Source organism: Odontesthes bonariensis, chromosome 11 (assembly GCF_027942865.1).
Source record: "Odontesthes bonariensis isolate fOdoBon6 chromosome 11, fOdoBon6.hap1, whole genome shotgun sequence".
Classification (NCBI taxonomy): domain Eukaryota; kingdom Metazoa; phylum Chordata; class Actinopteri; order Atheriniformes; family Atherinopsidae; genus Odontesthes; species Odontesthes bonariensis.
The window spans coordinates 2,064,302-2,078,089 of NC_134516.1; the positions used below are offsets into that span (position 1 = coordinate 2,064,302).

The 13,788-nt window shown below is 43.6% G+C and overlaps 1 protein-coding gene across 2 annotated transcripts in view; it reads left to right on the top strand.

Moving 5' to 3' along the window:
* The first annotated feature begins 1,961 nt into the window (after window positions 1-1,961).
* Window positions 1,962-13,788, top strand: part of mlpha (melanophilin a) — a 38,876-nt gene continuing 27,049 nt past the window's right edge. For both annotated transcript variants that reach the window (XM_075477054.1, XM_075477055.1), the window contains exons 1-7: window positions 1,962-2,154; window positions 8,141-8,362; window positions 9,244-9,356; window positions 9,431-9,475; window positions 10,120-10,178; window positions 10,251-10,340; window positions 10,428-10,527. In XM_075477054.1, coding sequence (XP_075333169.1) covers window positions 2,045-2,154; window positions 8,141-8,362; window positions 9,244-9,356; window positions 9,431-9,475; window positions 10,120-10,178; window positions 10,251-10,340; window positions 10,428-10,527 — 739 coding nt within the window. In that variant the 5' untranslated portion in view covers window positions 1,962-2,044. The remainder of the gene's footprint in view (window positions 2,155-8,140; window positions 8,363-9,243; window positions 9,357-9,430; window positions 9,476-10,119; window positions 10,179-10,250; window positions 10,341-10,427; window positions 10,528-13,788) is intronic.

Consider the following 13,788-nt stretch of genomic DNA (forward strand, 5'->3'; position numbering starts at 1 on the left):
GACTCCAGTGGTATAGCTACAGACTCCAGTGGTATAGCTACAAACTCCAGTGGTATGGCTACAGACGTCAGTGGTATAGCTACAGACTCCAGTGGTATAGCTACAGACTCCAGTGGTATAGCTACAGACTCCAGTGGTATAGCTACAGACTCCAGTGGTATAGCTACAGACTCCAGTGGTATAGCTACAAACTCCAGTGGTATGGCTACAGACGTCAGTGGTATAGCTACAGACTCCAGTGGTATAGCTATAGACTCCAGTAGTTTAGTCACAGATTCCAGTGGTATAGCCACAGACTCCAGTGGTATGGCTACAGACTCCAGTGGTATAGCCACAGACTCCAGTGGTATAGCTACAGACTCCAGTGGTATAGCCACAGACTCCAGTGGTATAGCCACATACTCCAGTAGTATAGCTACAGACTCTAGTGGTATAGCTATAGACTCCAGTGGTATAGCTGACCCCAGACCCCACCCATCCACCCCCCAAAATGCTGCAACATGTGCAAAACAGTCACAAAACAATCGGAGTGCTCTGTAACTTTTTACTTAAACTTTTACTATTTTTATTACTTTTTGTTTAACTTGGATATCTTTATACTGTGGGCCTTGTATATTTCTTTGTATCCCAAGCCAAGAGCTCCTGAACTAAAACATTATGCCTGCATGGTGACAATAAAGATTCTTGATGATTTGTTCAGGTGTTTGCTGATTAGTGGGATTTTCAGTCCTCGGGGCTCTTTCCTCGGCCTGTTGTGGACATTTTCAGGTGTTTTCCTCCTCTGGTTGTGTAACTCTTTGGAACTCTGAGTAACTCTGTGTTTGTGCTGCAGCCTGCAGCGGTGTGTGCGTGCCCGTCATGTGATCAGCTGATGTTCTCAGAGTATTCTGGGACGCTTCATCAGTCAGCAGCTGCAGACACAACGAGACGGGTGAGTCGGATTTCTGCTCTTTAATCTGGTTTCTTAATTACACGAAAATGTCTCTGAGAGGCAGCTGGCAGCGATCTCTGTGAGCCATCAAAAGTTTGTCCAGCCAATCAGAGAGGGCGAGCTGAGGGCGAGGAGACGAGGACATGGCGAGGAGACGAGGACACGGCGAGGAGACGGCGAGGAGGCTCACAAAGCTCTGCCAGGCCTCAGCTCAGCTTTCTGAGGAGTTGGGATTATTTTCAGGGAAAAGACGAAGGTGTGCCTTCAGCTTCCTGATGCAGGGCGTGGTGCGTTCGGCGTGGTGCTTTCGGCTCGCCGACGGACGCCTCGGGGATGCTGATCACAGCTCATGTTCCAAGAAAACAACAAACTCTGAACTCACAAAGTTTCTCTTTCAACCAAAATTAACTTCTTTACTCACAGAAAAACGGGATTATATCTTAAAACATGTCTTCTCCAAAAGTTTATTTCTAAATTCTGTCTAAATATTTAAAGCAACATCAAAATTCTCATCAAAATATCAATTAATACACTAAAAATATTTTGACTTTTATTGTTATTTCATGATGTTTCTTAAAGGTGTTTTTATTTTTCAGAAATTTAAGTGAAAGTTTAAGACTCATTTAAGAAAGAAATGTTCATTTTATGTGCAAATATTTGGTTTGTAATAAGTATTTCCCCTCAGAATACTTGTGTTTTTATCGAATGATCTATTTAAATGTTACCCCAACACTTATCTATGTGTGTATTTACAAATCTTACAAATTTATTTAAAGCCTGTTTTCTTGCTGATCTGTCGATGCTCTTTTATTTATTTCTTTATTTATTTTTGCTTAAATAAAGAATTAGACTTTTTCCAAATATTTCATCATCAATAAATAATATTCTGCGTAATATTCTGCAGAGATCCCTTTTAAATATTTCTGAACTACTCCAGTTGTTGTTTAAAATAATATTTTCTGGGTTTTTACTGGAAAACATTTAAATATTTTCATTCATCTTTTTTACTTCCAAACAAACGACAGAGACTCAACAACTGAACCCTGAGGAGCTCCACAGGTCGGTACTGACTGATCAATCGGCTGCAGAGTTTTCATTGAGTGATTATTGATCATGGAGCGTAAACTGGACCTGACTCGTCTGTCGGATGAAGAGGCCAAACATGTGTGGGAGGTGATCCAACGAGACTTCAACCTCCGCAAGAACGAAGAGGAGAGGCTCAGGTACCTTCATCCATCCATCTATTCATTTATCCATTCATTTATCCATTCATTTATCCATTCATTTATCCATTCATTCATTCATCCATCCATCCATCCATCCATCCATCTATTCATTTATCCATCCATCCATCCATCCATCCATCCATCCATCCATCCATCCATCCATCCATCCATCCATTCATCCATCCATCCATCCATCCATCCATCCATCCATTCATTTATCTATTCATTCATCCATTCATTTATCCATCCATCCATCCATCCATCCATCCATCCATCCATCCATCCATCCATCTATTCATTTATCCATTCATTCATCCATCCATCTATCTATTCATTTATCCATTCATCCATCCATCTATTCATTTATCCATCCATCCATCCATCCATCCATCCATCCATCTATTCATTTATCCATCCATCCATGCATTTATCCATCCATCCATCCATCCATCCATCCATCCATCCATCCATCCATCTATTCATTTATCCATTCATTCATCCATTCATTGATCCATCCATTGATCCATCCATTGACCCATCCATTAATCCATCCATCTATTCATTTATCCATCTGTTCATCCATTAATCCATCCATTGATCCATCCATCCATCCATCTATTCATTTATCCATCCTTTAATCCATTGATCCATTCATCCATCCATCTATTCATTTATACATTCATTTATCCATCCATCCATCCATCCATCCATCCATCCATCCATTCATTTATACATTCATCCATTTATTTATCCACCCATCCATTCGTTTATCCATCCATTCATTTATCCATCCATTGATCCATCCATCCATCCATCTATTCATTTATCCATCCGTTCATCCATTCATCCATCCACCCATCCATCGATCCATCCATCCATCCATCCATTGACCCATCCATTAATCCATCCAACTATTCATTTATCCATCTGTTCATCCATTAATCCATCCATTGATCCATCCATCCATCCATCTATTCATTTATCCATCCTTTAATCCATTGATCCATTCATCCATCCATCTATTCATGTATACATTCATTTATCCATCCATCCATCCATCCATCCATCCATCCATCCATCCATCCATCCATTCATTTATCCATTCATCCATTTATTTATCCACCCATCCATTCATTTATCCATCCATCCATCCATCCATGCATCCATCATCCATCCATCCATCCATCCATCTATTCATTTATCCATCCGTTAATCCATTGATCCATCCATTGATCCATCCATTAATTTATCAATTAATCCATCCATCCATTCTTTTATCCATCCATCCATCCATCCATCCATCCATCCATCCATCCACCCATCCATCCATCCATCCATTCATTTATCAATTCATCCATCCATCCATTCATTTATCCATCCATCTATTGATCCATCCATCCATCCATCCATTCATTTATCAATTCATCCATCCATCCATTGATCCATCCATTCATCCATCCATCCATCCACCCATTGATCCATCCATCCATCCATCATCCATCCATCCATCCATCCATCCATCCATCCATCCATCCATCCATCCATCCATCCATCCATTTATCCATCCATCCATTCTTTTATCCATCCATCCATCCATCCATCCATCCATCCATCCATCCACCCATCCATCCATCCATTCATTTATCAATTCATCCATCCATCCATTCATTTATCCATCCATCTATTGATCCATCCATCCATCCATCCATTCATTTATCAATTCATCCATCCATCCATTGATCCATCCATTCATCCATCCATCCATCCACCCATTGATCCATCCATCCATCCATCCATCCATCCATCCATCCATCCATCCATCCATCTATCCATCCATCCATCCATCCATCCATCCATCCATCCATCCATTGATCCATCCATTGATCCATCCATCCATCCATCCATTGCTCCATCCATCCATCCATCCATTGCTCCATCCATCCATCCATCCATCCATCCATCCATCCATCCATCCATCCATTCATCCTTCCATCCATCCATCCATCCATCCATCCATCCATCCATCCATCCATCCATCCATTCATCCATCCATTGATCCATCCATTGATCCATCCATCCATCCATCCATCCATCCATTGATCCATCCATCCATCCATCCATTGCTCCATCCATCCATCCATCTATCCATCCATCCATCCATCCATCCATCCATCCATCCATTGATCCATCCATCCATCCATCCATCCATCCATCCATCCATCCATCCATTGCTCCATCCATCCATCCATCCATCCATCCATTGATCCATCCATCCATCCATCCATCCATCCATCCATCCATATATCCATACATCCTTCCATTCATCCATCCATCCATCCATCCATCCATCCATCCATCCATCCACCAGTTTTTCTTTGTCATTTTTATGATAAACTCTAAACTCTGTTAGCTGTGTGTGTGTGTGTGTGTGTGTGTGTGTGTGTGTGTGTGTGCGTGTGTGTGCGTGCACATGCACGTGCACGTGTCTCACCGCTGTAACGGAGTGAATCGATTGGCTGATGTGACGTCAGCTGAACACGAGTGTGAAAGCTGCTGTTGTTCTGCAGTCGATCACGCTGCCGTCACATGGAGCCACAAAGAGGCTCTGTTCTGTCGAGGACTCCAACTCCCATCAGCCCCGGTGGCAGCACACAGAGGGGGGAGCCAAAAAGAGGCTCTGTTCTGTCGAGGACTCCAACTCCTATCAGCCCCGGTGGCAGCACACAGAGGGGGGAGCCACAAAGAGGCTCTGTTCTGTCGAGGACTCCAACTCCCATCAGCCCCGGGGGCAGCACACAGAGGGGGCAGCCTCACAGAGGCTCTGTTTCTGTGGAGGACTCCGACTCCCATCAGCCCCGGGGGCAGCTGCATTGTTTGGGGTCCCTCTGACCATCAGAAACTGCTCGATGAGCCGCAGGCAGCCTCTGAGTGATGGAGGCGCTCTGATAATCAGATTCTCCTCGGTGAGAATCAGAGCTCAGAGCGAACAGATGGGCTCCTGTTGTCTGACTCGCCACATTAACTGTTTGGTCAGGAGTTTAACAGCTGATAAACATCAAGATAACGAGGCCAATCTTCCCATCAAAGCTCCGTAATGAAATCATCTGAAGATAACCAGGCGGGTGAAAAACCAACACAAACAGAGTTCTGAGTGTTGGAAACAGATTGGATGGGACAGTCAGTCAGAGGATGATCCAAGAATCACCACTTCTGGAGAAAAGGTCAAACACGGATCATTAAATAACTTATTTTACACGTTTACACCTCCAGATCCGCTGTCCTGCAGGGCACAGCCCCCTGGGGTCGGCCCCTGGCCACCTAGGGTCAGCCCCTGGCCACCTAGGGTCAGCCCCTGGCCACCTAGGGTCGGCCCCATGCCACCTAGGGTCAGCCCCTGGCCACCTGGGGTCGGCCCCTGGCCACCTGGGGTCGGCCCCTGATAACCTGGGGTCTGCCCCTGGCCACCTAGGGTCGGCCCCTGGCCACCTAGGGTCGGCCCCTGATAACCTGGGGTCTGCCCCTGGCCACCTAGGGTCGGCCCCTCGCCACCTAGGGTCGGCCCCTCGCCACCTAGGGTCGGCCCCTGGCCACCTGGGGTCGGCCCGATGCCACCTAGGGTCGGCCCCTGGCCACCTAGGGTCGGCCCCATGCCACCTAAGGTCGGCCCCTGGCGACCTGGGGTCGGCCCCTGACCACCTGGGGTCGGCCCCTGGCCACCTGGGGTCGGCCCCATGCCACCTAAGGTCGGCCCCTGGCCACCTAGGGTCGGCCCCTCGCCACCTAGGGTCAGCCCCTGGCCACCGAGGGTTGGCCCCTGGCCACGTAGGGTCGGCCCCTGGCCACCTAGTGTCAGCCCCTGGCCACCTAGGGTTGGCCCCTGGCCACCTAGGGTCGGCCCCTGGCCACCTGGGGTCGGCCCCTTCTAACCTAGCGTCGGCCCCTTCTAACCTAGGGTCAGCCCTTCTAACCTAGGGTCAGCCCTTGTAACCTAGGGTCGGCCCCTGGCCACCTGGGGTCGGCCCCTGGCCACCTAGGGTCGGCCCCTTCTAACCTAGGGTCAGCCCTTCTAACCTAGGGTCAGCCCTTCTAACCTTGGGTCGGCCCCTGGCCACCTAGGGTCGGCCCCTTCTAACCTAGGGTCGGCCCCTTCTAACCTAGGGTCAGCCCTTCTAACCTAGGGTCAGCCCTTCTAACCTAGGGTTGGCCCCTTCTAACCTTGGGTCGGCCCCTGGCCACCTAGGGTCGGCCCCTTCTAACCTAGGGTCAGCCCTTCTAACCTAGGGTCAGCCCTTGGCCACCTAGGGTTGGCCCCTGGCCACCTGGGGTCGGCCCCTTCTAACCTAGGGTCAGCCCTTCTAACCTAGGGTCAGCCCTTCTAACCTTGGGTCGCCCCTTCTAACCTAGGGTCAGCCCTTGGCCACCTAGGGTCGGCCCCTGGCCACCTAGGGTCGGCCCCTTCTAACCTAGGGTCAGCCCTTCTAACCTAGGGTCAGCCCTTCTAACCTAGGGTCAGCCCTTGGCCACCTGGGGTCGGCCCCTGGCCACCTAGGGTCGGCCCCTTCTAACCTAGGGTCAGCCCTTCTAACCTAGGGTCAGCCCTTCTAACCTAGGGTCAGCCCTTGTAACCTAGGGTTGGCCCCTTCTAACCTTGGGTCGGCCCTTCTAACCTAGGGTCGGCCCCTTCTAACCTAGGGTCGGCCCCTTCTAACCTAGGGTCGGCCCCTTCTAACCTAGGGTCGGCCCCTTCTAACCTAGGGTTGGCCCCTTCTAACCTAGGGTCAGCCCTTCTAACCTAGGGTCAGCCCTTGGCCACCTAGGGTTGGCCCCTGGCCACCTGGGGTCGGCCCCTTCTAACCTAGGGTCAGCCCTTCTAACCTAGGGTCGGCCCCTTCTAACCTAGGGTCGGCCCCTGGCAACCTGGTGTCGGCCCCTGGCCCCCTAGGGTCAGCCCTTGGCCACCTGGGGTCGGCCCCTGGCCACCTAGGGTCGGCCCCTTCTAACCTAGGGTCAGCCCTTCTAACCTAGGGTCAGCCCTTGTAACCTAGGGTTGGCCCCTTCTAACCTTGGGTCGGCCCCTGGCCACCTAGGGTCGGCCCCTTCTAACCTAGGGTCAGCCCTTGTAACCTAGGGTTGGCCCCTTCTAACCTTGGGTCGGCCCCTGGCCACCTAGGGTCGGCCCCTTCTAACCTAGGGTCAGCCCTTCTAACCTAGGGTCGGCCCTTCTAACCTAGGGTCGGCCCTTCTAACCTAGGGTCAGCCCTTGGCCACCTAGGGTTGGCGCCTGGCCACCTGGGGTCGGCCCCTTCTAACCTAGGGTCAGCCCTTCTAACCTAGGGTCGGCCCCTGGCCACCTGGGGTTTGCCCCTGATAACCTGGGGTCGGCCCCTGATAACCTAGGGTCGGCCCCTGGCAACCTGGGGTCGGCCCCTGGCCCCCTAGGGTCAGCCCCTGATGTTAGCCTACAGAGTCCTTAATGGAACGGCTCCCATCCAAGTCCTTATCTATCTCTGTGACCTCTGACAGAGTCTGACTCGTGGTTTCCTTCTACTTAGCTTATTATTAGCTTTGATGTTAGCTTTGATGTTAGCTTATTGTTAGCTTTGACAATAGCTTTGATGTTAGCTTTAATGTTAGCTTTAATGTTAGCTTTGATGTTAGCTTTAATGTTAGCTTTGATGTTAGCTTTGATGTTAGCTTTAATGTTAGCTTTGATATTAGCTGAAATGCTATATCCTCACTTGTAAGTCGCTCTGGATAAAAGCGTCTCCTAAATGCAGAAACATAAACATAACCAGCGCCATGACTCGGTTCTACGTAGCTTATTATTAGCTTTGACGCTAGCTTTAATGTTAGCTTTGATGTTAGCTTTGACGTTAGCTGTAATGCTATATCCTCACTTGTAAGTCGCTCTCTATAAAAGCGTCTCCTAAATGCAGAAACATAAACATAACCACGCCATGACTCGGTTTCCTGTTTTTTGCAGCGAGCTGAAGACGAAGATCGAGAAGGAGGACACAAAGCTGGAGCTGCTGGGCACTCAGAGCAACGTGTCCGACTCGCTCTGCATTCGCTGCCTGCAGCCCTTCAAGTTCTTGGTCAACAGCAAGCGCCAGTGCCTGGACTGCCAGATGTTCACCTGCAAGTCCTGCAGCCGCTACAACAAGAAGGAGCACGGCTGGGTGTGTGACAACTGCCGCATGACCAGGTGAGGCTCAGACTCAGCGTATCATTAGCATGATGTTAGCATGATGTTAGCACTGATGTTAGCACTGATATTAGCACTGATGTTAGCACAATGTTAGCATGATGGTAGCAATGATGTTAGCATTATGGTAGCACTGATGTTAGCATTACGTTAGCACTGATGTTAGCATTATGGTAGCACTGATATTAGCAATGATGTTAGCACTGATGTTAGCATTATGGTAGCACTGAAGTTAGGACTGAATGAGCACTGATGTTAGCAATGATGTTAGCATGATGTTAGCACTGATGTAAGCATGATGTTAGCATGATGTTAGACTAATGTTAGCGCTGATGTTAGCACTGATGTTAGCATGATGTTAGCACTGAAGTTAGGACTGAAGGTAGCACTGAAGTTAGGACTGAAGGTAGCACTGATGTTGGCATGATGTGTGACTAATGTTAGCGCTGATGTTAGCACTGATGTTAGCACTGATTTTATCACTGATGTTTGTACTGAAGCTAGCACTTATGTTAGCATGATGTTAGCGCTGATGTTAGCACTGAAGGTAGCACTGATATTAGCAATGATGGTAGAAATGATTTTAGCACTGATGTTTGTACTGAAGCTAGCAGTGATGTTTGTTTGTCTGTTGTTGTCCTGTGAAGTTCTACCTCTGATTTATTGAGTACTTTTGCTGTTTTGTTACACGGGGTATAAAAGATGTTTACCCTGAAATGTAGATGCTAAATGTTCATTATATTACATTTTCTCGTGTGTTTTTTTACTTCCAAGTTGTGTATTTAGTTGGTTGTGTATCTTTGTATTTCAGTGTTGAAGATGGGAAGTCTGACTTCTTGTTGAGTGTTTTTGCTGAATTGTTGAGTATCTTTCTGTTACAGAGTGTTGAAGATCGGGACCGTAGGTTGGTACCATGACAACGTGAGAAACCGCTTCAAACGCTTCGGCAGTGCCAAGGTCATGAGGTCCCTGTACAAGAGACTCAATGGAGACGGTAATCCACAGCACGTGTTGGGAATATACAGAACTGTATACAGTCTGCTGGTTATGACGGTGTTTGTTTCTCAGGTGGGCGGGACGATGATACTCAGAGCATGCCGGACGTCCGCAGCCGTGAGTTAAACACAACCATCCCACCGTCCAAAAACTCGCATGTTGGGTGAACTGGTGACTCTAAATGGTTCCCTAGGAGTGACTGTGAGCGTGGATGGTTGTTTGTCTCATTTGTGTCTCTGTGATGCACCTGTGCAGGTGAACCCCGCCTCTCACCCAATGACAGCCGAGACCCTGAGTTATAGAAAATAGATGGATGGATGAAAGGGTAACATTTTAGGTTCTACCTTACTTAGCTGCAATAATTGTATGCTAAGCCACAAGCAAAAAGGCTACTATGAATTAAGTATGATAAACAGATTGGTCCCGAGCATCGGGAATGCTAAATCTATAAAATAATACTGTCTTTTATTCAGCATTTATATTATATCATATATTATGCTAAACATTGTTGTGGATGCTAACATCTCGCTATGACTTAGCATGTGGAACAAGTTGCTAACATGGCTAACAGGGCTACTTTTTCCTTGTATAGTGCAGTGAATAAAACAACTAAATTAAGTCTATTGTTAGATGAAATAGTCCAACATTATGCTACAGATTTTAGCTTAATGTTTGAGCTAAATATGTGCGATGAGCGTTAGCTTCGAGTTCTGTGCTGTAATGCTGTTTATAGATTTTTAACCTAATCGTTTAATTTGCAGACGTGTACAACGGTAACGAGGACGAGCCCGGAGAGGCTGAGGTCCAGCGCTACAAATTGGTAAACATTGACGTATAAACCGTTTGATAACTGTTGAATGTGAAGCTAAGACGATGAGTGTTTTCCTGCCAGATGAGGAAGAGTAAACGCCTGCTGTCGGTGCATCCCATGGACTTTGACTCAGAGGAGTATTTTCCTCATTCCCGCCGCCCGTCCGTGCAGGTAACTTCCACTCGAGCTGTTCCACACCAGACATCAGCGGTTTAAGAACACTGTGTGGAAACAGTGATTTTTGTTTGTGTGGAGCAGCAGATGCAGGAGGATCGGTTCTACCGGAACGATGCAGACTACGACCACTACAACCACCGGGCCAACCGCAGAAAGAGCCTGAGCTATGCCATGAGACCTGGTCAGTAGGCTGCTTCTGTACATACAAATGAAGAACTAAGAACTAAAACATGGAAAAACTAAAACATGGCAAAACTAAAACATGGCTAAACTAAAACATGGGAAAACTAAAATATGGCAAAACTAAAACATGGCTAAACTAAAACATGGAAAAACTAAAACATGGCAAAACTAAAACATGGCAAAACTAAAACATGGCTAAACTAAAACATGGTAAAACTAAAACATGGCAAAACTAAAACATGACCAAACTAAAACATGGCAAAACTAAAACATGGCAAAACTAAAACATGGCTAAACTAAAATATAGCAGAACTAAAACATGGCTAAACTAAAACATGGCTAAACTAAAACATGGCTAAACTAAAACATGGCTAAACTAAAACATGGCTAAACTAAAACATGGAAAAACTAAAACATGGCAAAACTAAAACATGGCAAAACTAAAACATGGCTAAACTAAAACATGGCAAAACTAAAACATGGCTAAACTAAAACATGGCTAAACTAAAACATGGCAAAACTAAAACATGGCAAAACTAAAACATGGCAAAACTAAAACATGGCAAAACTAAAACATGGCTAAACTAAAATATAGCAGAACTAAAACATGGCTAAACTAAAACATGGCTAAACTAAAACATGGCTAAACTAAAACATGGCAAAACTAAAACATGTCTAAACTAAAACATGTCTAAACTAAAACATGGCAAAACTAAAACATGGCTAAACTAAAACATGGCTAAACTAAAACATGGCTAAACTAAAACATGTCTAAACTAAAACATGGCAAAACTAAAACATGGAAAAACTAAAACATGGCTAAACTAAAACATGGAAAAACTAAAACATGGCAAAACTAAAACATGGAAAAACTAAAACATGGCAAAACTAAAACATGGCAAAACTAAAACATGGCTAAACTAAAACATGGCAAAACTAAAACATGGCTAAACTAAAACATGGCCAAACTAAAACATGGCTAAACTAAAACATGGCTAAACTAAAACATGGCTAAACTAAAACATGGCTAAACTAAAACATGGCTAAATTAAAACATGGCAAAACTAAAACATGGCTAAACTAAAACATGGCTAAACTAAAACATGGCTAAACTAAAACATGGAAAAACTAAAACATGGCAAAACTAAAACATGGCAAAACTAAAACATGGAAAAACTAAAACATGGCAAAACTAAAACATGGAAAAACTAAAACATGGCAAAACGAAAAAATTGCAAAACTAAAACATGGCTAAACTAAAACATGGCTAAACTAAAACATGGCTAAACTAAAACATGGCAAAACTAAAACATGGCAAAACTAAAACATGGAAAAACTAAAACATGGAAAAACTAAAACATGGCAAAACGAAAAAATTGCAAAACTAAAACATGGCTAAACTAAAACATGGCAAAACTAAAACATGGCTAAACTAAAACATGGCAAAACTAAAACATGGCAAAACTAAAACATGGCAAAACTAAAACATGGCAAAACTAAAACATGGCTAAACTAAAACATGGCCAAATTAAAACATGGCAAAACTAAAACATGGCCAAATTAAAACATGGCAAAACTAAAACATGGCTAAACTAAAACATGGCAAAACTAAAACATGGCTAAACTAAAACATGGCAAAACTAAAACATGGCTAAACTAAAACATGGCTAAACTAAAACATGACTAAACTAAAACATGGTAAAACTAAAACATAGCTAAACTAAAACATGGCTAAACTAAAACATGGCAAAACTAAAACATGGCAAAACTAAAACATGGCTAAACTAAAACATGGCAAAACTAAAACATGGAAAAACTAAAACATAGCAAAACTAAAACATGGCTAAACTAAAACATGGCTAAACTAAAACATGACTAAACTAAAACATGGCTAAACTAAAACATGGCAAAACTAAAACATGGTAAAACTAAAACATAGCTAAACTAAAACATGGCTAAACTAAAACATGGCAAAACTAAAACATGGCTGAACTAAAACATGGCTAAACTAAAACATGGCTAAACTAAAACATGGTAAAACTAAAACATAGCTAAACTAAAACATGGCTAAACTAAAATATAGCAGAACTAAAACATGGCTAAACTAAAACATGGCTAAACTAAAACATGGCTAAACTAAAACATGGAAAAACTAAAACATGGCTAAACTAAAACATGGAAAAACTAAAACATGGCTAAACTAAAACATGGCTAAACTAAAACATGGCAAAACTGAAACATGGCTAAACTAAAACATGGCTAAACTAAAACATGGCAAAACTAAAAAATGGCTAAACTAAAACATGGCTAAACTAAAACATGGCAAAACTAAAACATGGCTAAACTAAAACATGGCTAAACTAAAACATGGAAAAACTAAAACATGGCAAAACTAAAACATGGAAAAACTAAAACATGGCTAAACTAAATCATGGCTAAACTAAAACATGGAAAAACTAAAACATGGCAAAACGAAAAAATTGCAAAACTAAAACATGGCTAAACTAAAACATGGCTAAACTAAAACATGGCAAAACTAAAACATGGCAAAACTAAAACATGGAAAAACTAAAACATGGCAAAACTAAAACATGGCAAAACTAAAACATGGCTAAACTAAAACATGGTAAAACTAAAACATAGCTAAACTAAAACATGGCTAAACTAAAACATGGCTAAACTAAAACATGGCAAAACTAAAACATGGCAAAACTAAAACATGACTAAACTAAAACATGGCTAAACTAAAACATGGCAAAACTAAAACATGGTAAAACTAAAACATAGCTAAACTAAAACATGGCTAAACTAAAGCATGGCGAAACTAAAACATGACTAAACTAAAACATGGCAAAACTAAAACATGACTAAACTAAAACATGGCTAAACTAAAACATGGCTAAACTAAAACATGGCAAAACTAAAACATGTCTAAACTAAAACATGGCTAAACTAAAACATGGCTAAACTAAAACATGACTAAACTAAAACATGGAAAAACTAAAACATGACTAAACTAAAACATGGCAAAACTAAAACATGACTAAACTAAAACATGGCAAAACTAAAACATGACTAAACTAAAACATGGCTAAACTAAAACATGGCAAAACTAAAACATGGTAAAACTAAAACATAGCTAAACTAAAACATGGCTAAACTAAAACATGGCTAAACTAAAACATGGCAAAACTAAAACATGGCTAAACTAAAACATGGCTAAACTAAAACATGACTAAACTAAAACATGGCAAAACTA